At 39.8% G+C, this 27,164-nt stretch overlaps 1 protein-coding gene across 3 annotated transcripts in view; it reads left to right on the top strand.

Moving 5' to 3' along the window:
* The window catches only part of LOC134218180 (septin-7), a 172,271-nt gene that overhangs the window by 105,973 nt on the left and 39,134 nt on the right, over positions 1 to 27,164 (top strand). Inside the window, exon 11 of one of the 3 annotated variants that reach the window (XR_009981274.1) lies at positions 22,800 to 22,848. The exons of 1 other annotated variant lie outside the window; for it this stretch is intronic. Coding sequence is in view for 1 of the 2 variants with exons in the window: in XM_062697086.1 (XP_062553070.1) it covers positions 120 to 168 (49 nt within the window). In the remaining variant the exon portion in view is untranslated. Of the gene's footprint in view, positions 1 to 119; positions 3,160 to 22,799; positions 22,849 to 27,164 lie in introns of those variants that run through there. One more of the 3 variants, XM_062697086.1, reaches the window with a different exon arrangement.

Genomic DNA, 27,164 nt, shown 5'->3' with positions numbered 1-27,164 from the left:
GCTATTACCCACTAGAAGCAACAACTTATACTGTAGATTTTTACCTCTGTCGTAGTAATGGTAACCGAACATCAGTTTAATTCCTATTTTCTTTATAATTTATCCCACCCACTTTTCAGAACCGTGGACGGTAAAGACAAAGGTAAGAAGAAGAAGGGTCTGTTCTAAGGGCTGACAGAAACCAAAAAAAATGTGGCGTCTCCGTCGTGTGGTCGTCCCCCTCCGATCTGCTCCCTCGGTATCCCCTTTGGCTAGGTGTACGTACATACACGGTCAAGCACAAATTCGATTCGTATGAAACAATGAAAGAAAGAACGAACGAATGCAATGGCGCCCAAATCCAATCAACCAATCGACATAGACCACGCACTGACGACCCTCTTCTATTACCACCGCCTACTGTTAACACCACTACTATTACCGCTCCTACAACACTACTCTCTACATGCTCTAGTACTACCATGTAGAATCTACTACCTACCACGCTCTAGTTACTACTTTCGCAACAGCTCGCTTCGGTTTTTATACGAGTATATAAAATAAAACAAAGGGACAAGAATGCCGTCGTGTGCGTGCGGAGGCGTGCGTGTTTTGTAGTTTGCACTGTAAGCGAGATCGTCACTTACAACATACATAACATACCAACACGAAAGAAAAAAAAAGAAGACGACGGACCAACAACGGTAAAACACACACTCAAACACAATTTCACGACACCACGGTTTATATACGCTTCATTTAGAATCCGTTTCGTGTACGGCAATTTTGACGAATCCGATCTGCGAAAGTAATGCTAGTGAACAGAGTGTAAATCGACGACGATAATTTAGGAGGAACGTAGTAGATTATGTAAATCTAGTACATATGAATTGTAATAATAGGATACTAAAACGTTCGCTCTAGTACCGCGCAGCAAAATAAAAGAACATTTATTGCAATGTCAGTTTGTCCCTGTTTGAATCGGTTTAATATGTAAGATTTTTTTTTCTTATGTGGAAAAGATGTGAGAAATAATGATATTCAATCGCTTAGTTAATAGGTTGAACAATGGTTTTCATTTACTATACAGTGGCAGAACATAATATGGGGCTTTCATTTTGGTGGAAAGCTCTCACACACGCGTTCGTATATGCTCAGATGAACACACCAACACATGCACTTGTGCAGTAATCGATCGACACCACCCACGCAGATACACCATGCAAGGCAATGTAAGAATTAACAGTGTACGTGTTAGGGGTGTCCGGTATAAAAAGAGGAAAAATTACAAGAAATTTTTGTGTAATCGTCTAACGGATATGCCATATATATTTAGAGTATGTATATTTATTAAATTATTTTATTTTTTAAAAGTTTATTTTTATAAAATAGAGTTTTTTGAAACTTTTATACACACCTACACGCCGAGGGTTAGACATACAATACACACGCAAACCGCGAGATATACATATATTTGCTTGATTTAGGTTATAGGAAAAGCATCAACCAGCGGGTAGAAAACAGGAACGACAGCGTACACAAAACCGAGCAGCTATGACGCTAGTTGTTTTGGCGAGCTTTTCAAACAGCATTGTAGGTTAAGGTACTTGTTTATAAGTGAGATACAGTTTCAAACAGCACCGTTTAACCGAAAAGAGCACACAGAAGTCAATATAGATAGAGAAAAATGTTGTAGAGATGAGAGAGTATCTTGTATTCTGCTCACAGAAGCATGGCAACAATACAGGTTCACGGCAATTTTATCATCGATTTCGATTAGTTGTATAGCTACGAGGTAGAAACAATAGGCAAGATTAGTCAACTTTGGAACAAATCCTAGGATTACACAATACAGAAGCACTTTGTCGATTCAGAACATCGTTAGAGTTCTACTTTTATATAATTCATATTTTGCTCGAGTAATGTTTTTGGTAGTAGGTCGTTATTTTTTTGTAATTTTAACACATATGAATATTTTTGAAAAATGGCAAACGCTTGTATTGGCGTACAATGGTTGTAACAATTTTTGCACCATTTTAACTTCTTTTTGAGCACCCAGAATTTCTGCCATCTTAGAAACAAACATACAACGAAAATATAGTTATCTATATCGATCAACAGCTTGTAGTCAACTTTCTTCCAAACGATGTTACTCTCTCATTATCTCTCTCTGTCTCAGCTTGTTGTTATTACACTGATCAAGTATCGGATACGCCTGCTTTTTTTCCGGCGCGTATAATCCTGACACATTTAGGGTATATCAAGTTTCCTGTTTCTACTCTTGGTCGTATTGAAACTACCGTATTGTACCGAATTTCCAAAATCATTGCTATTTAGTCTCTTTTTTCAGAAACATTGGCTTGTGAACCTTATATTATCTGTACAAAACGAAAGGTTTACATACAAATATACTCGTAATATGAACGATAAGATTTTTTCTGAATTAAAAAAAAACTAGTATCGTTAAAACGTCTGTAAGAGAGGAAAGCGGCAGAATATATATTTAGAAAGAAAGACGAAACGAAAATGGGTATGAGAAGCGTTGGTAGTATTCCCCTCCTCAAGTAAAATAGACACAGATAAACACTTATAACAAAGAAAATATATTTAGTGGAAAGCAAAACAACAGAAGTAAAATAAATCAAGAGACTGATACACTATATTGCTCAAAAAGAGAAAATCCACACAGTTGTCCCCAAATGATTTCCAAATTAATATAGTTCATCCATCTAATTCGATGCACACTACCGTCAATGCTTGATGCAATAAAATAAAAAAAAACACATTCCTTAAAAAGTTAGTTTCCAGCACTTTTTTTTCTCAAAATTTGGAAATGCAGTGCGAGCTCATATTTACACTGAATTAAATCTGGAATGAGAACATGGAAAGAGTTTCACTCAATATAAAAACTAAACAAACTAAGGTGTAAAAGAAAAACCACCACTCAAAATAGGTATCAGTCTGTGTAGTCTTAAACGAAATTTTAACCTCTTCGTCGACAAGTAGCCGTAAAATCTCCTAATATAGAGTGGACTTACCTACTTGAACATCGCGACGAGTATAGACAACTTTCGAACAAAATTTCACTTGAATCCAAAACCAAACACCGTCAAAACACGATGACAAAATCCGCAACACAAAAATAAAAGTTCAAAATAAACTTGATAAATGCTTAACAAATATGTAGAATTGATTTATTCCGAAAATCTTTTTTAACTTCTCATACAGTCGGTAGATTGGTATATCTGGGATAAAACCAGGCTACTGACATCCTATTATTTAGTCCATCGGCAGATTGTAGCCAGGATGTCCCGAGCACTAATATTTCTTCATATTGCTTTTCTGTTGATGATGATGATGACACCGCGCTCGTCACAGGCTTGGATTAAACAGTCAGTTGCTTATGGTGAGTATGCTACATATCTAGCTTTATAGTTTTTCGTAAAAAAAGTAGAAGGTTGTATCCGAGACACGACCACCAATTGGACGTAGTATTAGGTAAAATGTAGTGTATTCACTTGAACTAAGAACTACAGCCATCAGGTGGTTTTCATTTTGAAGAAAATTCTTCTCGGATCAACTTTCTATAAAAAATGCTGGCTTCGAAAAGAACCACCAGAAACAAAACCACCTAACCGTTACTGACGCCAACATCAGCCACTCGATGATTTGTCGCTGAAACGCGATTAACGCCATTTTGCAGCGCCTCCCAACGACAGTGCTTGCGTTGCTTCCGAAAGAAATTGTGTCCTATCGCCAATCAATGGTTATGTGCACTTTGAAAAATATTTGTCTTGGCTCAACCTTCTCTTGTGCAAAATTATGGCTTTGAAATTTCTCCAGTAGCCTTGCGAGCAAAGGCGTAGGATAGCCAATCCGGAGATGGCGAGTTCGATTCTCGGTCCGGTCGGGTTAGAAACATTCTCGACATCCTGGGCATAGTGTATCTATTGTACTTGCCACACAAGATACATACTCATGCAATGGCGGGTATAGAAAAGCTTTCAATTAATAACTGAGGAAATGCTAATAGAATACTAAGTTGAAAAGCAGGCCAAGTTCCAGTTGGAATGTAGAGCCATTGAAGAAGAAGAAAAAACCCAATTTGTTTTCAATAATGCACTGTTCCAATCACAAGCAGCAACAAAACCGAAATCAGAATCTAGAGAAAAATTCGACGTCGACCACGCGATGATTTGCCGCTGAAACGCGATAGCTTCCACACTTAAATTTTTTCACCGATCTCGGCTGTGCAAATCTCGGTTAAAGTTCGTTAGCTGAAATAACGGCTGAATGAACGTATGATTACGGTGGCTCCTTTGAGTGCCGCAGTAAACAAATTGCTTTTTCAGCTGAGATATCAGCAGAAAGTCACGAACCGAGCGCTCGGCTGTGCGGATCTCGGCAAAAGAATCAAAAAATGCCGAGCTGAACTAAGTGTGCATTCATGCGAATAAATTTTCGCAGCGTCTCGCCGAGCGCTTGCGTTGCTACAGACGCCAATCGATTATGATTTGCGCACTTTGGAGAAAATGTCTAGAACGAAAGGTGGAGCAAACGAGCCGACACCAACCGGCCACCAGAGGGGCGTGGCCACTGTCTCAATTGATATCCGATACTGGCAAGCCGAGGTCCGGTTTTCGCGACCGATCTACAGACCGACTAGAACGAAGCACCGAACAACGTCGAAAGCGATGTGCATTATGTAACGTACACACCAGTCAAGCAGTTTGACGAACATTGACTCCGCCCCCAAGAAAACGCTTCGGTTGCTGCTTTGTTTGAACGTGTGTGAAGTTGTTCGAAAAACCATTTGACAGTTGGCGGCTCGGTGGGAAAAAATTAAAACGGTTTGATTTTGGTTTGAGTTGTCGGGGGTGGAGTCAAGGTTTTCCGAACATATTTGAGATTTTGTAGTGAAGTTGCACAAACCCCAATATATATTTTGATGGTTGGTGCTCGAGTTGATGCTTTCGGTCGTTCGTGTGTGATATTGTTGGTCGAATAAATTGATTGTTCGTGTCGCTGTTGGTAAAACTTGATGGATGTTTGAATAAACGAGAGGTGGAGTAAATGTTGGTCAAACTGCTTGACCGTGTGTACGTTCCATTATGAACAGCTTCATAAACGACATCTTCGAGTGTATGGCAGACGATGCCTGCCGTCTGGCGCATTGCAACAAAGGAGCTGTCCATAAGCCACGTAAATCGAAATTTCACATTTTTGAACCCCCCCTTCCCCCCTTGTAGACTTTCATAGACTTTTCCAAAACCCCTCTCCCACCTCCTTGAAGTCTACGTAGACTTTTTCAAATTTAACAAAATATCATATGTGATTGGAAAAAAATATGGAAATCAATTCAGCTATACAAATCCATTGTGAACATTACTGTAAAATTCAAATTTCAAACATAACAAAATCAAAATGGACAAAATCCAACACAATATCAATTAAAAATTCAAAACCAAATCAAATTCAATCCTCTGTCCATATCTCCTGAAACCAAATCTTGAAGCCAATTAATTTAATTTCTGAATTTGATTCCTCCTAGAGGTGTGCGCCACCGCCACCGGGACTTGCATTGGCGCGCCACTGCTTAAAATCTGTATCTGTATAACGCATCTGAATTCAAGAATCCCAAGTAGCACACGCAACATCTTCCTAAAAGCACCTTGTTTCTATTCAGTTTCATTAAACATCAAAGCACGAAAAAGTTGCATCAAGATGTCAAAAACGTTCGAATTGTGATCAATGTTTCATTAAAATTGCAATGCAGTACGTGTTTGACATTTGGAAACAAACAAACAAAGAATACTGCACTTCATGTTGCAAACACGAAACAAAATCATTAAGTTGCATACATTTTACCATGTAACTTCAATGCGTCTTTCAAAATTTAATTGTTTGTTTAAATTAAGTTGCAGATAAGTTGAATGTGTCTTCATGTTTAATTTAGCATTGTTCTACGTTTTGACAACTCAAATTTTTTTTTCTGTGATGGTGCAATCAAGTAACAAGAAACCCGAGTACAAAACTTCATAATCGTATGGTTTTTATGGTGAGTCAACATGCAGTCCCTTCGAAGTGTTGAATGGTGCTGAGGTAGAGTGAAGGACTGTCAATCACAAGATCTTTAAATCGAATCCAGTTTTATATTTTTATTTTATTTTTTCCGCTGTAGTATTTTGCAACATTATTGCAATTTTACTGCAATCCAAGGATGTTTCCGTAAGCTCCACCTCTTGCGCTTTTTAGATTGCAAGAGCGTTATATTTGATGGCACATACGCAAAGATTGTTTCTTTCCGAATAGTTGCAATGCAGTGAAATGTTCAGCAGTGAAACAATTTGTGCTGCTTGGGATGATTTGGAGTACCGTAGATACTCTGAGAATATTGTATTTTGTATATACTGGTGTAATGATGTTCCATGGGGCTTCTCCAACTAACACACAAGCTCGGAAATCAATTAATCACTCTGTTGGTCTTGAAGACCTCCAATATCTGAGCTCAAGAATGATTTGGATTACCCCAGGAACTCTGGGAATGCTGTGATTTGCATATTCTGGTGTAATGATGTCCCAAGGGGTTGCTCCAACTAACGTACAAGCTCAGGACCCTATGAATCACTCTGTTGGTGTTGTAGAACTTCAATATCTGAACTCAAGAATAGTTTGGAGTATTGTTTATGTTTTGGTAACACTGCGATTTGATAAAAACAGTTTAATTATACCGTCTAAGACGAATTAAGTACTGTCCATTTAATTCCACCAGTTAATTTTCATTATCTTTGCAGATACGTATTTCGACCACAACTGTGTGGTCGTCTTCAGTGTCTTTAAGTACTGTCTAAATGGACAGTACTTAATTCGTCTTAGACGGTTTGATACATTCCACTAAAAGAGCTTAATATATTTTTCTGAGTTTAATTAGGTCTCAACTAGCATTGCCAACTTCAAATTAGGATTGAAGCCTCGTAAAATACTTTGATGTTTATGTAGATCATCAAGATCTGAACTCAAGGAAGATTTGGAAGCCCTAGAAGATATCAAAAAAATATATTTTACCCCATATTTCTACTTTTTCATGGTTTGCATACGTTTTTGAAGCAGAATGTCCAAAATTTATATTGAAATACGACGAAAAAAAATCCGTATTGAATCGGTTGAAGGAAAAATGGGACTTACAGGGTTTTAAACTAATCAACTTAGTTTAACGAATTGAGATGATGTCTGTATATGCGTATTCGTATGTATGTGTGTGCGCAAAGCACGTACAAAATTATCAGCTATTCTTAAGCATTTGTCCTTAACTAAATTGTTCGCAAAAAATTGCATTCAACGGCAAAACTTGTTATAAATATAAATGTTTGTGAATTATACAATTTTTTTTAACTCTTATACATTTTTTTTCATATGTAAAACATGTGAAAGGCATCAATACCGATAGGTGGATTAATCGGGCATTTACTCATTTATATTAGTCCAATCACCACTGAAATCACAATGATAACAAAGAAGGAACATATTAAGATTCACAGCTATCAAAATAAACCCTGGAGGGAAGAAAAAAATTGCGTTATTAGAACATTATCCACTTCTCCCGCAGTGTTTGATACATGGGGTAAGTATAAAATCTTTGAATTATTTGCTCTCTTGGTAAAAACCAGGTAAACCAGGTAAAAACCACTACTAATTGAATGGGATTAGTTTAATTGTGTTATAATGGTCACCTGTGATATAAATTCACTTGAAAATAGAACAATTGGTGCAAATAAGAATTGATTTTATGAATGCAAAAATCAACTTTTCTCGAAACCTAAAATTACAGTTCAAGCGTTAACCGTGTTAGTGTATGTATTGTACAAATTTCAACATAGTATTAGTGTGAGCATCAAAGTATATTCTTGCATAATGTTATAATGTGGTAAAAACTGTAAAGTATGTACAACTCCAATTTTTCGAGTCGATTTTTACACTTAACCCCTCTTTCCACTCCCACCCCTTATAAATTTGAAAGAATATCCTGCATTTTTTTCTCAGACTTTCTAAGGATTTTTTAATAGCTTGGGGAAACTTTTCTGAATTTTCAGGATGAATTCTTCTGATTTTCCAAGGAAGATTTAAAAAAAATTCAACAGAGTTTCTTTAAGATTTACAAAAGAAATTATGCGGAATATGCCAAAATAATTCCGTTGAAAAGTCTATCTGAAATTCCAAAAAAGGAGTTCCACGTGGAAATTACGAAAGAATTTGCGGTTGTAGGTGTTTGTATATCGGTGACGCCTCTTCCTTCTACTGTACGTGGTAGGGTGACTCTCTCAATGGACGATTTTGGATGGCGCATATATGATGCTTAGTGAACGCCACTCTTACTGCTCGTTCTAATGCCTCCAAGTTAGTCTTGGTCCACTTAACCGCCCCGAAACTGTACGTCAACAAGGGCACTGTAAACGTGTTTATCGCCTTCACTTTGTTGCTCCTCAAAATACCGTTGATACGATGCAAGAACATTTCCTGCAGCTCTTTCTTGATTATCGTGTGGCGAGTTCCCTTCTGTTGCAGGAAACCTAGAAACTTCGTTGTCGTCAGACCGCATCGTGCTTTCGTGCTGTGCGGTTCTTTCTCTCTTTGCGGAAGGAAGTTTTTAATACTACCCGAAGCTATTTTGATTTCAACAGTGCTTCTCAGCGCTATTTGTACCCACTGATCCCGTTACGATCTTTGCAAGGACCCGTGCCTTCGTTTTACGTTGGACCCGTTTGCGGAAGTAAAATTCCGACAAGCGGTGGTAATCCTGCAGGGACACCGTTCTGGAAAAAAAAAACTCTTGGAAGGTCACGTCTCCACGCTCAGCAATGAGTATTAACAAAAACAAGAGGAAGGGGGAGTCTCTGAATTCTCCACTTCCTTCAAAGAAACAAGGTTTCAAGACCGTCCTGCCCAAGCGCGGAAAAAATAGAAGGAAGCTGGAGACTTCAGATATTCAGATAGATTATTGACATTGTTTCTTCTCAAAATTTCTCTTCTCAAAATAAGGTTTATACCCATGTCCCAACGGAAAATAACGGTCATGTTGCCGATTCAGGTAGCATGACTGCTTCCGATTTTGATTTTTTAACTGAACAATTGCATCACATGATTGATGCAATGTTCAAAGCAAATACCATTCCTGAAGCTGTTCAGGTTGGTATAAAGTACACACAAAAAATTGTTATCGGACTCCGTTTCAATGGATCCAAATAATTGTGTGAAAGTTCTAAATTGGAATGCCCGCTCTCTAAAGGGTAAGGAAGATGAATTGTTCAACTTCCTAACAGTTCATAATGTGCATATTGCCATTATAACAGAAACTTATTTAAAGCCAGAACTCTCCATTAAAAGAGATCCAAATTATTTTATCTACAGAAATGATCGTCTTGACAGCGCCTGTGATGGGGTCGCCATTGTCATTAATCAAACATAAATTATTTTCTTCGTTTGAAACCAAAGTTTTTGAAACCTTGGGAGTTTCTGTTGAAACAAATTTTGGACAATTTTCCTTCATTGCAGCCTACTTGTCTTTTCAATGCAATGGGCAGCAAAAGAATTTGTTGAAAGCTGATCTTCAAATTCTGACTCGCAACAAATCAAAATTCTTCGTAATTGGTGACTTCAATGCCAAACACCGTTCATGGAATAATGCTCAAAGCAATTCCAATGGTCACATTTTATTTGAAGATTGTTCTGTTTGGTTACTATTCAATATTCAAATGGACCAACTTGTTTTTCTTCCAGTCAAAATCCTTCTACAATTGATTTAGTTTTAACGGATTCAAGTCAGCTGTGTGGCCAATTGGTAACTCATGCTGACTTTGACTCTGATCACCTTCCTGTGACGATTGAAATCTCACAAGAAGCCATTTATAATCCAATCAGCTCTACTTTTAATTATCATAGAGCTGATTTGGATTTATATAAAACGTATATCGATAGGAATTTTGATGTTGATATTCATCTCGATACCAAAAGTGATATTGATAATGCTCTCGTATCTTTGACAAATTTAATTGTCGAAGCCAGAGGCATTGCAATTCCGAAATGTGAAGTTAAATTCAACTCCATTATTATTGACGACGATCTTCAGCTACTGTTCCGTCTTAAAAATGTGAGAAGAAGGCAATACCAAAGAACTCGCGATCCCGCGTTGAAGGTTATTTGGCGAGATTTGCAAAATGAAATTAAAAAACGTTTCGCTATTCTGAGAAATACCAACTTTGAGAATAATGTCTCGAAGTTGGATCCCAGTTTGAACCCCTGTGCGAAATTAACAAAAATTCTTAAAAAACCTCAAAAGCCCATTCCAGCGCTTAAAGAGGGAAATAAAATTTTATTAACAAATGGCGAAAAGGCTCAAAAACTTGCTTGCTTTAGGCTAGGTCTCACTAGTCCAATTGAGGATCAGGTTACACGGAGCTTCGATGACATTCTCAATCAAGATAATGTTTTTGACCCTTCGTTGGGAACTAATTAGGATGAAGTGCGATCTATTACTAGAAAATTTAAAAATATGAAAGCACCGGGTGATGATGGTATTTTCTACATACTTATCAAAAAACTTCCTGAGAGCTCTTTATCCTTTTTGGTTAATTTATTTAACAAATGTTTTCAATTGGCATACTTCCCAGATAAATGGAAAAACGCCAAAGTTGTTCCTATTTTGAAGCAGGACAAAAATCCAGCTGAGGCTTCTAGTTATCGCCCAATCAGTTTGCTTTCTTCAATAAGCAAACTGTTTGAAAAGATTATTTTAAATAGAATGATGGTTCATATCAAGGATGTTATCGATCATTTAGTAATTCGCGTTCGATCATTTAGTAGTTTGTCTATAACTCATTCCAGAAGCTGAATTTCCAAATGTGTTGTATGGTGGACTTCTAGTGCGAAGGTTTTTCTGCAACTCTACCTTATGGTTCGTTGTTTGAATACCACTAGTAACGGAGTTATAACTCTAGTTTCAGTAACTTAGACTAAATGATAACAAAATTCCAATCATTTAGTTCAAGTTACTGCAACTAGCGCTATAACTCCGTTATTAGTTGATTTCTAACAACAAACCATTAGGCAGAGTTGTAGAAAAACCTTCACACTAGAAGTCCACCATACAACACATTTTGAAATTTAGCTTCTGGAATGAGTTATTGACAAACTACGAAATGATCGAACGCAAATTACTGAATGATCGTTAACATCCTTGGTTCATATTAATGACAATTCTATTTTTGCTGATGAGCAATTTGGTTTTCGCCATGGGCATTCTACTACTCATCAGTTATTAAGAGTTACGAACTTAATTCGGCTCAACAAATCTGAAGGATATTCGACTGGAGTTGCTCTTCTTGATATAGAGAAAGCATTTGACAGTGTTTGGCATGAAGGTTTGATCGTAAAATTGATGAATTTTAATTTTCCTGTGTACATCATTAAACTGATCCAAAATTATTTGTCAGATCGCTCACTGCAGGTAAACTATCAGAATTCTAAATCTGATAGATTACCTGTTAGAGCTGGTGTACCCCAAGGCAGCATACTGGGGCCCATACTGTATAACATTTTTACTTCTGACTTACCTGATTTACCACTAGGGTGTCAAAAATCTTTGTTTGCAGATGACACAGGTCTCTCAGCCAAAGGGCGAAGCCTTCGTGTCATTTGTAGTAGATTGCAAAAAAGTTTGAATATTTCCTCCACTTACTTGCAAAAATGGAAAATTTCCCCGAATGCTTCCAAAACTCAGCTTATAATTTTCCCACATAAGCCGAGAGCTCCTTATTTGAAACCTTCTAGCAGACATATTGTCACTATGAATGGGGTTCCAATTAATTGGTCTAGCGATGCTAAATATTTAGGACTTCTGCTAGATCAAAAATTAACTTTTAAAAATCACATTGAGGGCCTTCAAGCCAAATGTAACAAATATATTAAGTGTCTATATCCACTTATAAACAAACCTAAGAACAAACTTATGATTTACAAACAAATTTTTAGACCTGCCATGTTGTATGCTGTGCCAATATGGACTAGTTGCTGCAATACCAGAAAGAAGGCACTCCAGAGGATTCAAAATAAAATTTTGAAAATGATTCTGAAGTTGCCTCCGTGGTATAGTACCAATGAACTTCATAGAATTTCTAATATTGAGACATTGCAACAAATGTCCAACAAAATAATTTCCAATTTTAGACAAAAATCGTTGCAATCTTCTATTGCAACGATTAACTCCTTGTACCCTTAGTATAAAATAGGTTAAGTTTAGTTTAAGTTGAAAACATTGTAATTCCTATTGTAAAAATTCTAACTGCCAGAGGCAATTGAAATGTATTAATAATAACTAAAAATATAGCAAATAAGGATGATAGTGTTAAGAAAACACGGAACACCTAGTCTAAGAGATGAATGCATGTATTAGATAATTAGCACATAAAATTAGTTAAAAAAAAATAAAAAATAAAAAAATAAAAAAATGAAAAAATAGAAACTTCGTTGATCATTCCGTGCCGATAGTTCGAACGAGCCAGACGTGTGTGCTGTGTCTCATCGCGGGTGTTGTTCGGTAGTGCGAGTCTATTGTGTGGTGCCTACCTACGGATCCAAGGCGATCGCTGTCGGCGAGTGAAGTAGCTGCTTCTGGCGACGCCATTGAAGCAGGCTATTGTTTCGCTGCTACCTACAGCAGCAGCACAGATAAGTGGCAGATTTTGTTTTATTGTTCTCCCTTTTGGAGTGGGACTGATTGAAATCAATTATTGAATTAGTTTTTGGTTCCATTATTTTTTTTATCTATTCCCTATTAGTTTTAAGTTAGTATAAGACAGAATTGTCCTTCCACCTCTCGGGGTGAGAATGGAAGCAGAGACTATGGGAGGTGGTGAGCCACCAAAAGAGGCTCGCACACGGTTTTACCAGGCATCTTTGCCTGGCCCTTGGGTTGTTTACTTCCGGCAGAAAGCAAAAAGCCTAGATTTTCTCGGCATCAAACGAGACTTGACGCGTCGTTTTACGAAGCTTGAATTCAATCAAATCAACAGAAACAAGCTACGCATCACCGCACCTACATACCAGGTGGCGAATGAAATTGCTGGCGACAGGGCGTACAATATTGAATATTTAGTTTATGTCCCCTCGCGGGAGGTCGAAATTGAGGGTGTGATCAACGCAGCGAGCTTAACTTGCAAGGATGTACTTGCAGGAAAAGGTCGCTTAAAGAATGCCTGCAATCTACCGTGGATATCCTGGACTGCAAGGAATTGCATTCAGCAACCACAGTAGATGGTAAAAAGGTATATGCTAAGTCAGGCTCGCTTCGGGTGACGTTCGCCGGTTCGATGCTCCCAAAATATGTAGATATCGAGAATATGTTGTTTCCGGTGCGTTTGTTTGTACCAAGGGTATTTAATTGTACCAACTGCAAACAATTAGGTCACACCGCCGAGTTTTGTGACAACAAACCACTTTGTGGTAAATGTTTCCAAAGACATCGGGAGGATACCTGCCAGCAACAAGCCACAAAATGTGCTTATTGTGGTTTGGATCCTGCCCATGGTTTGCAAGATTGCCCGGTGTACAAAAGACGCACCCAAAAAGTGAAGCGCTCGTTGGTACAGCGCTCCAAGCAGTCTTATGCGGAAATGGTTAAAGCGCAAGACACATCCGCCACTACCACCGCAAAGACTGCTTTTTCAGCTGCCGTTCAAGTAAGTGACTATTATGATTCCATCTCCATTGATGAATCGGACTCTGACGCAGCCGACATGGATGATTCTTCGGAGGTACACGCGCCCGAAAAGAGGAAGCAACCGTCTTCCCCGGGATCGCACCGAAAATCCCGAAGCAACCAGTCTTCACTGCAGATCCCTGCTGCTCTAAGACATTCCCGCCATTGCCTAAAACCGATGTTCCTAAGAAACATCCGGCTAGGATTATCAATGAAAAGGAAAATGCTACTCGCACTTCCGAAAAGAGAATCTCGTCCAAGCGAGGATTGATATCCTTTAAGGACCTCGTGGACCGCTTTTTGAATCTTTTCAATATTCCGGATTCATTGAGGCCAATCATTGACCTCTTTATTCCAACAGTAGAAAGTTATCTGAAGCAATTGACTGTTTCATGGCCCCTTCTTGCAGGACTTGTATCTTTCGATGGATAATACGGCCATACAAGATACAATCACTGTGCTGCAGTGGAACTGTCATAGTCTAAAAAATAAATTGGACGTGTTCAAGTTTTTGATTCGCAATTCCGATTGTGATGTATTTGCTCTCTGTGAAACATGGCTTTCTTCTGAAGATGAAATCAACTTTCACGATTTTAACATTATTCGCCAAGATCGGGATGATCATTATGGTGGCGTTCTTTTGGGGATCAAAAAATGCTACTCCTTCTACAGAATTCCCATTCCGACTGTTCCCGGCTTAGAAATCGTCGCATGCCAAGTAAATGTGAAGAATAAAGACCTTTGCATAGCTTCAGTGTACATTCCTCCAAATGCCTCTATTAATCGTCGACATTTTTGGAGCGCAGTCTCCCTTCTATCATCTCCAGTATTGATATTGGGTGATATGAACGCACATGGTATTGGATGGGGCGAAACGTATGACGATTATAGAGCGCCTATTTTCTATGATTTGTGTGACGATTTCAATTTGAATATTTTGAACACTGGTGAAGTAACTCGAATAGGACCAAATGGTCAACAAAGCCGTATTGATCTGTCTTTATGTTCTAATTCACTATCGTTAGATTGCACGTGGAAGGTTATCCAAGATCCCCACGGTAGTGACCATATGCCGATAGCCACCACCATTAAAAGTGGCTATCAAGAATCTGAGCCAGTTAATGTTCCTTTCGATCTCACGAAGAACATTGACTGGCAAAAATTTGCATCGGCGGTAAAAGTTGGTATTGAATCAACGGATATTCTTCCGCCACTGGATGAGTATCGATTCCTTACCGAATTGATTCATAAAAGCGCACTGGAAGCTCAGAAACGACGCGTTCCAAGTACATCTGTCATAAGAAGACCAGCCACTCCTGGATGGGATGATGAATGTACTAAGTTGTATTCTGAGAAATCTGATGCCTTCAAGGCCTTTCGTAAACACGGAAGGTCTGAGCTTTTGAAGAGTATTTGAGGCTTGAAAGAAAGCTCAAAAATCTTCTCAAGGCTAAAAACGTAGCTACTGGCGACGTTTTGTCGAGGGACTATCGCGAGAAACCTCAATGACAACACTTTGGAAAACGGCCCGCAACATGCGGAACCGCATTTCCACCAACGAGAGTGAAGAATACTCCAATCGATGGATATTCAACTTCGCAAAAAAGGTCTGTCCAGATTCCGTACCAGCAGAACCGCTATTTCGAGAATCAGTCACTGATCCCGGTTCTTTGGATGGGCCATTCTCAATGCTGGAACTTTCTATGTCTCTTCTTTCATCGAATAACTCTGCTCCGGGATGCGATAACATCAAATTCAATCTTCTTAAAAATCTCCCAGATATCGCAAAAAGACGGTTACTTGACCTGTACAACTGTTTCATGGAGTACAACATCGTACCACCAGAATGGCGACAGGTCAAAGTAATAGCTATTCAAAAGCCTGGGAAACCAGCGTCTGATTACAATTCCTACCGACCGATTGCCATGCTTTCATGCATGAGAAAATTATTGGAAAAATGATCCTTTCAAGAATCGACCATTGGGTTGAACAAAATGCATTACTCTCAAATACTCAGTTTGGATTTCGTAAAGGTAAAGGAACAAATGATTGTCTAGCGTTGCTCTCTTCAGATATACAGCTGGCCTTTGCGCACAAGGAGCAATTGGCTTCAGTATTCTTGGATATTAGGGGCGCTTTTGATTCAGTTTCCATAAAAGTGCTGTCAGACAGTCTGCACAGTAATGGATTGCCCGTTATTTTGAATAATTTCTTGTACAATTTGTTGTCAGAAAAACAAATGAATTTTACACTCGGCACTCTGACAACTTCCAGAACTAGCTACATGGGCCTTCCCCAAGGATCATGTTTAAGTCCCTTGCTTTATAATTTCTATGTTAAAGATATTGACAATTGTTTGGAAGGACAATGCACGCTCAGACAACTTGCAGATGATGCCGTGGTCTCTCTAAGAGGTCCAAGTGCAGCTGTCTTGCAAGGACCATTGCAAAGTACCCTAGATAATCTGACTGTTTGGGCCAGACATTTGGGGATCGAGTTTTCACCGCAAAAAACTCAGTTGGTTGTGTTTACTAAGAAGCGGTACCCTGCTCAACTGAAACTAAAGCTGTTGAATGATGACATCAACCAATCTTTATCTTCTAAATACCTTGGGGTCGTGTTTGATTCTAAATGTACCTGGAGACTTCATATTGAGTATTTGATAGAGAAATGCCGGAAAAGGATCCATTTTCTACGTTCTATCTCCGGAACATGGTGGGGTGCTCACCCGGAAGACCTCATCAAACTCTATAGAACGACTATTCTCTCTGTTTTAGAGTACGGCTCCTTCTGCTTCCTCTCAGCAGCTGATTGCCACCTTATTAAATTGGAACGAATTCAATATCGTTGTTTGCGTATTGCCCTTGGCTGTATGCATTCAACGCATAACATGAGCCTGGAGGTGCTTGCTGGAGTCATTCCTTTAAAGCACCGTTACTGGGAGCTTTCATTAAGAATACTAATCAAATGTGGAACAAGTAACACACTTGTCTTACACAACTTCGATAATATGCTTGAACTGGTTCATCGGTCAAGATTCTTAAGAGTTTATCTCAACTACATATCGTCAGATCTTTGTCTTCCATGTTATACTCCCCTCGAGTTGACTTCACCAATTACAGTTTCTCAATTGAATACGATCTGTCCATGAAACATGCTATTCAAGGAATACCAGATCATCTTCGAAATCTTTCAATTCCTCCATTTTTCTGAAAAATATGAACATGTCAATTGTAACAACAGATATTTCACTGATGGTTCTCGCATTAACGGATCCACTGGCTTCGGTGTTTTCAATGTAACTTCAACCACCTTCCGAAAACTTCAGGAATTGTGTTCGGTTTATGTTGCTGAGCTGGCAGCAATTAACTTCGCTTTGGGAATAATTTCAAATCAGCCTGTAGACCATTATTTCATCTTCTCGGATAGTCTTAGTTCTATCGAGGCACTCCGGTCGATGAAACCTGTTAAGCACGCATCTTACTTTCTTACAAACATAAGAGAGCAGATGCGTGTTTTGGTCGAAAGATCATTCAAGATTACCTTTGTTTGGGTCCCTTCTCACTGCTCAATCTACGGCAATGAGAAGGCAGACTCGCTGGCAAAGGTGGGCGCACAGGAAGGTGAGGTTTATGATAGACAATTCTCGAGCAACGAGTTTTTCCCATTAGTCCGTCAGAGTACTCTTCAAAGTTGGCAAAGAAATTGGACACACAACGAACTTGGACGGTGGCTATTTTCTATAGTTCCAAAAGTTTCTGGGCGAGCGTGGTTCAGAGGTGAGGACTTAAGTCGAGGCTTCATTCGCGTGATGTCGAGACTTATGTCCAATCACTATTCACTAAACGCACATCTGTACAGAATAAACCTTGTCGATAGCAACTTATGTAGGTGCGGAGCCGGTTATGATGACATCGATCACGTAGTTTGGTTCTGCTCGGAAAACGACGTCTCCAGAGAGCAATTATTGGATACCCTAGTGGCCCGAGGTAAACAACCCTTCCAGGAGATAAGAGGTGTTTTGGGAGATCGTGATGTGGTCTATATGCAAGCCATTTATAGTTTTCTTTGTTCCTCTGACATAAAAGTCTAATACTTTTGTTTTTTCTTTTCTTCAAAGTTTTTTTTTTGTTTTGTCTCTGTCTGTCTGTCCCGTAGAGCGCCGTAGCTCTGGCCATCCGGAAGATGCTCCCATTCGAACCATTCTTCGAGCACGACGACACACCACATCGTCCCCGACGCCAAATGACCGGATGAGCTGCTGAAATTCCTTGATTATGATGATTCCCTGATTCCCGAGTCCTAATCCCCGTCCATCCTTAAACATTGTAAACCTAACCTCGAGTCACCACGAGTACGTTGGCTTATTTCCCTCTCCTACTAATTTATTAATAAGATTATGTCGATTGTACATATCTCAAAGAAACGTGGCTCCGTAAAGTGTTATACACGCATGAGCCTACCAAATAAACGAAATTGGAAAAAAAAAACTTCGTTGACGCGGCATCTGTAAGATTTCAATACAACAATTGTATTAAAATCTTCCGACAAGGATTATATCGATCATTTAGTAATTTGCGCTCGATCATTTAATAGTTTGTCAATAACTCATTCTAGCAGCTAAATTTCAGAATGTGTTGTATGGTGGATTTCTAGTGCGAAAGTTTTTCTACAACTCTGTCTAATGGTTCGTTGTTTGAATTCCACTAGTAACAGAGTAATAGCTATAGATTCAGTAACTTAGACTAAATGATAACAAAATTCCAATCATATAGTTTAAGTTACTGTGACTAGCGCTCTTACTCCGTTATTAGTTGAATTTTAACAACAAACCATTAGGCAGAGTTGTAGAAAACCTTCGCACTAGAAGTCCACCATACAACACATTTTGAAATTCAGCTTCCGGAATGAGTTATTGACAAATTACTAAATGATCGAACGCAAATTACTAAATGATCGATAACATCCTAGTCTTCTGAAATTGTAAATGCCAAATTATTATACAGTTTCTGTAAGGTTCTTATGCAGAACTATATTAAAATATGCCATCCGCTGGTTGGGTGCTGGAATTGGTGCAGCTTCTCCACAGATTCCACAAAAAGCTTCAAATAAAGGAGGTGTGGGTAATGTTTGTACTCCTTTGCCCACTATTCAAATGATAGCCATAGTTGTGTTGGTTGAGTGCTCTGCTGAAAGCAAGAGAGGACTAAGGGTATCGCCTTGGTATATGCCCCTCCTGATGCTGAGAGTCCTGGACCGTAACACCTTTTCTCCACATCCCCATAGCGTGCTGCATTAGCCTGATGACGTTACCGTCTATTTTGTACAACTACAGTACCTTAAGGAGGTTCGAGTGAGGTACTGAGTCGTAGACCTTCTTATAGTCGATATACGCCATGCTTAGGTTTCCACCCACTAGCAATGGCCTGCCCAACAACTACTGCATCAATGATGACCTGATGCTTGCAGCCTCGACACCCTTTTTGTTCCTCGGTCATCAGGTTGTTGACGTCGCAATTGTGTCAAAGTGTCCCGATCCTTCGGCAGAAGATAAGTGACACCCCTAGTGATGAATTGATAAATTCCGGTAGCTGTGAGTTTTTTTATACCAGAAATTATGCACAAAATCAGGTCCTGGTGCAGCCCAATTCCTGGTATACCGGGTAGCCTCACGTATGCCTTGGGTGGTCACGTTGATAGCGGTCATGTCTCCAATTCCACCACAATATCGCTCTTCTGCCATCCACACCCCATCGCCGTTGTGTATGACGGGGTTTTCCCATAAATTGGACCAAAACTGCGTGACTTCTCCAATCTCCGGAAGGCCCTCGCCAAAGTCGGCATTGTCGTTTCGGATGTGGTTGTAGAACTCCCTTTCGTTGATGTTGAACATTCGATTTTGCTCATTCCTCTTCGAACATTCTCCATAACGTCGCAGTCGTTTACGAAGCACTCAACCGCTGTACATGGGTGTCGAAGATCTCAGTTATGTTCGCCTCGGTGAGATCACGGAGTTCTGTGGGTTTCACAATTTCAGTAACATTCCGAACTAGCCTCGTTGATCGATTCCCCTGCTTTTACTGTGTTAATCAACCAATCTTTGACCGCAGTATGGCGATGCGGGTCTCCAGACGTTGCATCCACGCGTGTTTTTGTACTTTGGTGCGTGCGCGTCCATCACTCTCACCTTGTGGGCGCGTTCGCAATCCCAACGTTCTTACAACAGCCACTGCAGCAGAATACACGATAAATTGCAGCTCCTCAAGGTTCTCCACGGTTTCCAAGTACTGTGGCAAAATATCCTGGTTAAGGATGCTTACTGTACTCGTCAACCGATAGGAGTACTGCAACTTGGGTATCCGGTGTCGGGACATGGGGTCTGTCCCACGGAACTGTTTAACTGCTGTGCCCATCTTCCTTCAATTGCTGTTGTTGCAATTCCCACTGTTGGTCCTAGAGCGGCGGGTGCAATCGAATCGCGACGGTTACTTGCGATTGATGCATCCAACCCAACAGAACTCCTTCTCGACATATCGCTTGATCTTGCCTCCTCCTCCTCTCCTACTTCCCTCTGCACTTCCCGCTTGATGTACTCTACGTCTTCTGGAGTCAGCATATTATGTGACATAATAGCTCTCTGGCGTGTGTACAACTTGTTCTGGTCAAGCTGGGGTGCAAACCGAGGGAACCTCATCTCCAGCATCGCCGGTCTGCCAGATATATCCGTCTCCATCCTGGTGCAAACGTAGTAGCAACGGATCACGTACTGATTCATCTTCCTTGTCCACATGATCCGCTGCCGCCGGTGGCCTGCTAACGTGAGTGATTGACGTCGATCAATCACAGCAACATCAGAAGGTGCAGCATTGCCTTGGTGATTTCTTCTGCTGCCGTTTTTGTTTTGCCTTGTCGGCACGGGCTGAGCCCGATGACTAGAGGGTCGCTGTTGCGTGTTGCACCTCTCCTTCCTCTAGCCGCTGGCCGCTCGCTCTGTCCCCCGTTCCAGGACCAGCTCCAGTAGGGACTCCCTCCTCGGGCAATCACATGGGTGGTATTCTTCTTGAGCATAACTCCATATCTGGGTGTGCTTTCATTCCCGGAAGCTACGGGTTCTGTATTTAATTCTAGTTATTTAATTCTTTACATTGCTAAATAGCTAGGTTCAAGCGCCAGTGCTCGCCCGAGGGTGGTTTTTCATTGGTGCATAGAAATTGGGCCTTTAGCTCCCACCTACTCGAATTGGTGGTTTTTCATGGACATCCAGGGTATTTCACCTGAGCTCCCACCTAAAAATTATTATTATTATTACTCTCCAAACTGATTGCATCTGACGATGCGCCACGATAAGTAGGTAGTATGTTTAATACAACAGTTTATCTGTTTGTTTTCAAATAATTCGTGTGGAGGGGGCGCTCTAAAGATTTAAAAAAAAAATTGGGTTCAAATCCAGTATCGGACCTTTTGCTTGTAATTTGTGAATATGCTTGTAAAAATTATCGTAAGAAGTGGAGAGATGGAGAATTTCGAGGCGCAAAATTAAATTATCCGATCCGGCAAACCGGCGCTCACGAGTTTATCACCCGTCTTTCTAACCGGATAAAATATTGTTTGAGAACACTAGCTCACATGAGAACATGGAAAAATTGCACTCCTATGTTTGGATCAATCCTAGGTTTTTATTCATATCAATGAGAAATTCGAAACCTTAGTACTATCCCATTTAATTCCACCATTTGATTGTAATTTTACAGATACGTATTTCGATCTCAACGGTAAGGCCGTTTTCAGTGTCTTCAGTTCTGATTAATCATGAATTAACAACCATTGATATGTACAGTCAGTCTAAGCTAAGTTAGAACCAGAAATAGCGTTAAGGTTGATCTTCATGACATTTAAAAACCCTGTTTAATCCACCTAGCGGTGTTGATGCCTTTCTCGTGCAAAAAAACACTAAAAAATATGAGCGAGGGTTTTTAAGCGTATTTGCGCATAGAGAATAGTATTTTGGCCATAACTCCTGGTCCCATAGTCCAATGTGACCAATTTTTGAAAGCAAACAATGGGACAGGATTCCCCGAGTAGTTAGGCCAATGTTAAGGTCCAAAAAGAGTGTCTACAAAATTTTGTACACATTCAAACATACACACACACATACAGACATCACCTCAATTCGTCGAGCTGAGTCGATTGGTACATAACACTGTGGGTCTCCGAGCTTTCTATCAAAAGTTTGGTTTTGGAGTGATTATATAGCCTTTACGTATACTTAGTATACGAGAAAGGCAAAAATTGACTTTCTGTTCAGATTGGTAATCGTACAAAAATCACAGTCGCTGTGTGAGTTAAACCATGGAGCGCCAAGGGAAGAAAGGGGTTTAGAAAAACGCAAAATCTAAAGCTTTCAAAAGTTTGAATCTTCACTCCAGTAAGGCGCTGGTGTCACTTGGTAGATCCAATCGCAAACGCCTATCACTTATCCATCTACCTCCACATGTCTTATCCGATGGAGAACTTATGCCTTCTTATCGCATCAGCGGGGTTTTATCGAACGCACACAAAGTGTATGAAGCGATAAGGAAAGGCAACTGCATGATATTTCCCAAATTGTTCTGTTCTTGTATCCACAATTCGCGTATCCGATACTACAAAATGCTTCAGTTGTCTATCAAATCGCGCGAGTGATCCAGTGCGGAAGTAGGAATTCAGAAATTGACGTGAATTTCCGAGTTTTGCCGTGCAATAATCTTGTTTCACCTGATTGGTCTGGAAAGGGAAACAGACTAACAATAGAGTCACACTAAGAACTTTGGAGAACAACATGTCTGCCTTCATCGTGATTCCGTTGATAATGGTGATACTGGTTATAATCTGGATGGCGGTGGTGAGTGTACACTTTCATAAGTATATGAAGATTTACCGATAAAGTAAATCGCACTACCGAAAGCATGCGCTTAGGATGGATTTCATCAGACCCATAATTTAATTCTTGAACTACCAAATTTTTAATACAGAATCATGCCTGATTGAGTCAATATCAGCAACACATTACCACGTTTTCTTCATTTTACAGTATACATACGACAAAAAGATGCATAGGACGAGAGTATTGCAAACGCGAGGTAAGTAGCTAAAAATATAAGTATAGCATCACGCGCAAACAATTTCCGTAAAAATAGTTGCAATAGCAACTATATTTCCACCAAAAAATATGTTTTTCTGTTTATTAACAGAGCTTTACTAATTATTTCCCATGTAGTGACTATATTTACTACCCAGTAGCACTCCACATGAAAGATGAGGATGACTACAAACTACAAAATAATATTTTCTCAGGATTGTTAAGGCCCCTACGCAATACAGCTTTTTTTTTTTTTTTGTGTCTTTATTAAGGAGACTTTCAGCCCGAGGCTGGCTCGTCTCCGACGCAATACAGCTGAACGGCGACGGAAACGGCAAATTTGACAGTTAGCCCATATATTTTCTGTCAAAATTTCGGTTTTCGGTCGTCGTTCCGCTGAATTGCGTTTGGGGCTTTATTCCATCGAAATGAAGTGCGCGTTCAAACCCATGGTGAAAGCTAGTGAAAAAAATAAGAACGTTGTTAGCAGCCTCGGCGATTATGACATCAGAGATGACTGCATTATGTACAATAGGTGCTCGCGTTGAGACCACTTCCTCGTCCAGAGTCATTTTTATAGGGAGCCCAGCTTGTTTCCTTTGTTTATTCACGTTCTTCCAGAACGTTTTAGGTCTGGTTCTCAAGTTTTGCTGATTTAATTTTTTGTAGTGCTCTCGCAACGAGAAGGAACCGTGTTTGGAATAGCGCTTGAGAGCAGCCTTTTGGCAGCTTTCATTCTACGAAGCGAACAGGTCTGCCAAGGTCAACAGTTGTAGTTACTATGAGGAGCGACGATTTTGTAGGCACGTGTCTTTCAATCGCGTGTCCAACAATATGCCGCATCATCTGCATCGCTACCGGATATATGGCTGGACTGGAGAAACTGGGAAATACTCCCAAAATGCTTTTCATGGGGCGTTCTGGAGATCCAATGGAAGCTTGTTGATTTGCATCATGAACCATCAGATGGAGATCACCCCCGTGCGAGTAGCTGGAATTTTGAACAGCATGAGGCAAAGAAGGTGCGATGATAATTTCAGGCAGTTTGGGAGACCCCTGATTCACATAAAAAATCAGAGCTAGGACGACTCGTTCTGAAGTTGGCTTCAAAAGGCGCGACTGGAATCGGGGAACAGGGGCCTCCCATGGAGCTTTTTGCGGTGCGTCCTAGGTGAGAGATTGTCAAGCTCATATGATGTGCGTCACATGTAATATTAGATCTATACGATACTTTTTTTGTACGTCCTGGGTAGACCTGTGCGTCACGCCGCAAGCAATGTTCGGCGGCGGTGGCGTGAAGAATTTTGAGCTGGGAAAAAAAAAATAACGCCACGAGGCATATGATGCTTTTCATGAATTTTAGGGTTTTTTGTACAATTGCAAGCTACAGTCAGACTGATGTGGTGATTGTGAACATCCTAATATCCTATCTTGTATCTCCACCGCAAAAGTTTACATTACATCCTCCACTAAGACATTGCCGCATCACAGCACATAAGTTCATTGGAAAATAATTCGGATATAAATTCAGAAGTTCGTTTGGAATTTCATCAAGATATTCCTCAGAAAATCCGAAAAAGGAATTCTAAGAATTAATTAAGAATTTCCCTAATGAATTCCTTCAGAACTTCCTCGAAGCATTCCCTTGAGTTTTTTTTTTTGGTATTTCTTCGGAAATTCGTTTCGAAATTTCTCCAAAAGTTCCTTAAGGAATTTCCAAAGAAATTACTTTGGGGATTGCTTCGGAAACTCCTTTACGGAGTCTTTTGGAATTTCTTCAGAAATTAATTCAAAAACTTTTTAGGAGTTCCTTTGAAAACTCCTTTAAGAATTCCTTAGAAAATACCCATGGAAAATCCTTCAAGAATTACGAACACTATTTTAGGAATCTCCAGTAGCCTTGCGAGCAAAGCGGTAGGATGGCCAATCCGGAGATAGCGAGTTCGATTCTCGGTCCGGTCTAGGGTGTTTTCGGAAAGCTTTCAATTAATAACTGAGGAAATGCTAATAGAATACTAAGCTGCAAAGCAGGCCAAGTTCCAGTTGGAATGTAGAGCCATTGAAGAAGAAGAAGATTTTAGGAATACATTCGAAAATCCCTTTAAAAGAAAGCCTTCGGAATTTTTATTAAAAATATCTTAATAAAAATTCTTCCAGTAATTCCTCAAAGAATTTCTTCTGAATCTCTAGGAAGATATTTTGGTATTCTTTCGAAATTTCCCATTGGAATTCATTTAGAACTTTCTCCAGGAATTCTTTCCTAATTTCCTATAGGAACTCCTTCGGACATTCCTCCGGAAATTCCTTTTGCAACGTGTCCAGAAATTCCTGTAGATCTTCGATTTTTTTTTAAACGCTCTGTAAAATTCTTTTGGAAATCTCTTCTGAAATTCTTTTGGGAACTCTTCGGAAATTTTGTTTGTAAATTCCTTCATTTTTTCAAACCGTTGTTTAGGTGTTTTTTTGACGATTAATTGAAAATAAGTTTAACACTCAAATTCCCTTAGGATTTTCTTCGAAAATTCCTAAAAATTAGAATTTGTTCCGGAGTTATTCCTGTAGGAATTTTGTAGGGTTTACTGAAGGAATTTCATGGAGAAAGTTCCAAAGGAATTTCTGAAAAAAATAAAAATAAATGATATCTGAAAAAATAAGTTTTCTGAAGGAATCCCTGGATGAATGTCCAAATTAATTTCTGGTGGCTTTTCTAAAGAGATTTTCGAAGAAATTCCTGGAGAAACTTCCTACTCAATTCTTGAAGGAATAACCGAAAGAGAACCTGAAACGATTTTCGAACAGCATTATTAAATGTATTTCTTAAGGAATTCTGAAAGGAATTGACGAAGGAATTTTTAGTGGATTTTCCAAACAAATAGCTATTGGAATTTAAATAGAAATTCCTAATTTCTCCAAGAAAAACTCCCAGTTCATTTAATCAAAATACAATGTTCTGTGGAATTGTTCTGTAACATACCAACAGCCGTTTTTGCAATTCTGAGCTCAATCAAGCAATCAGAACCAATTTCCAGATCGAATGAGTGTCAGAGGTGTATTTTCCTATATATTTTGACTGAAATCCCCAAACAAACTTCAAATCAAATGCGCCAGCTTATGCAACAAGCGATTGAGCTGAAATTTTGAGAGATTGATTTTCTCACTTAAAGACACAATCCTGGGGGGTGCCCCGTGGAATTCGACAACTTTTTGTTCCCTGGGCCAGTCTAATACATACTCATGCAATGGCGGGCAAAGAAAAGCTTTCAATTAATAACTGAGGAAATGCTAATAGAATACTAAGTTGAAAAGCAGGTTTCAGTTGGAATGTAGAGCCGTTGAAGAAAAAAGATCACGAGGCCATCACAATGCCCATGCCCAAGGAAGTTTAAAAAATCCACCAGACTGGGAATCGGCATAGAGCTGGGCGAGCTCGTGGTTCATTCTTCGCCGCCACACATCGTCTTCTTGCACACCGCCAAAGATGGTCCTAAGCACCCGTCTCTCGAATACTCCGAGTGCTTGCAAGTCCTCCTCGAACATTGTCCATGTCCGTAGAGGACTACCGGTTTTATCAGCGTCTTGTACATGGCACATTTGGTGCGGTGGTGAATCTCTTTTTCGACCGCAGTTTCTTCTGAAGCCCGTAGTAGGCCCGACTTCCACAGATGATGCGCCTTCGTATTTCACGACTAACATTGTTATCAGCCGTTAGCAAGGATCCAAAGCAGACGAATTCCTCGACCACCTCGAAGGTATCCCCGTTCATCATAACACTGCTTCCCAGGGAGGCCCAGTCGCGCTCGGTTCCGCCCACTAGCATGTACTTTGTTTTCGATGCATTCACCACCAGTCCAACTATTGTTGCTTCACGTTTCAGGCGGGTGTACAGTTCTGCCAGCTTTGCAAATGCACGAACTTCACGAAGTCCGTCCAGTTATTTGGTTTTGCCGACGACATTGATATTATGTCACGTAACTTTGAGAGGATGGAGGAAGACTACATCAGACTGAAAAGCGAAGCTAAACAGACCAGTCATCAACGCGTCGAAGACGAAGTACATGTAGGAAGAGACTCAAGAGAGGACAACGTAACCCACCCACCACGAGTTTGTATTGGTGGTGACGAAATCGAGGTGGTTGAAGAATTCATGTAAGGTACCCCGGGGCAAGTGGGACCTAAAAAAACGCTAGTCCAGCGAAATTGTTCACGTATACTTAGAAAACAGGGTATTTCAGAACATTAACCAGGGATACATCATTATATGCTTCCGTTGTTGAAGTGTAGACGTGTTGGAAGCCATTTATTCAATTACAAAAAATA

The sequence above is a fragment of the Armigeres subalbatus genome, chromosome 2 (assembly GCF_024139115.2).
Source record: "Armigeres subalbatus isolate Guangzhou_Male chromosome 2, GZ_Asu_2, whole genome shotgun sequence".
In the NCBI taxonomy this organism is placed as follows: domain Eukaryota; kingdom Metazoa; phylum Arthropoda; class Insecta; order Diptera; family Culicidae; genus Armigeres; species Armigeres subalbatus.
Note: the sequence above shows the minus strand (reverse complement) of the source record. Positions and strands in the feature narration are given on the sequence as shown.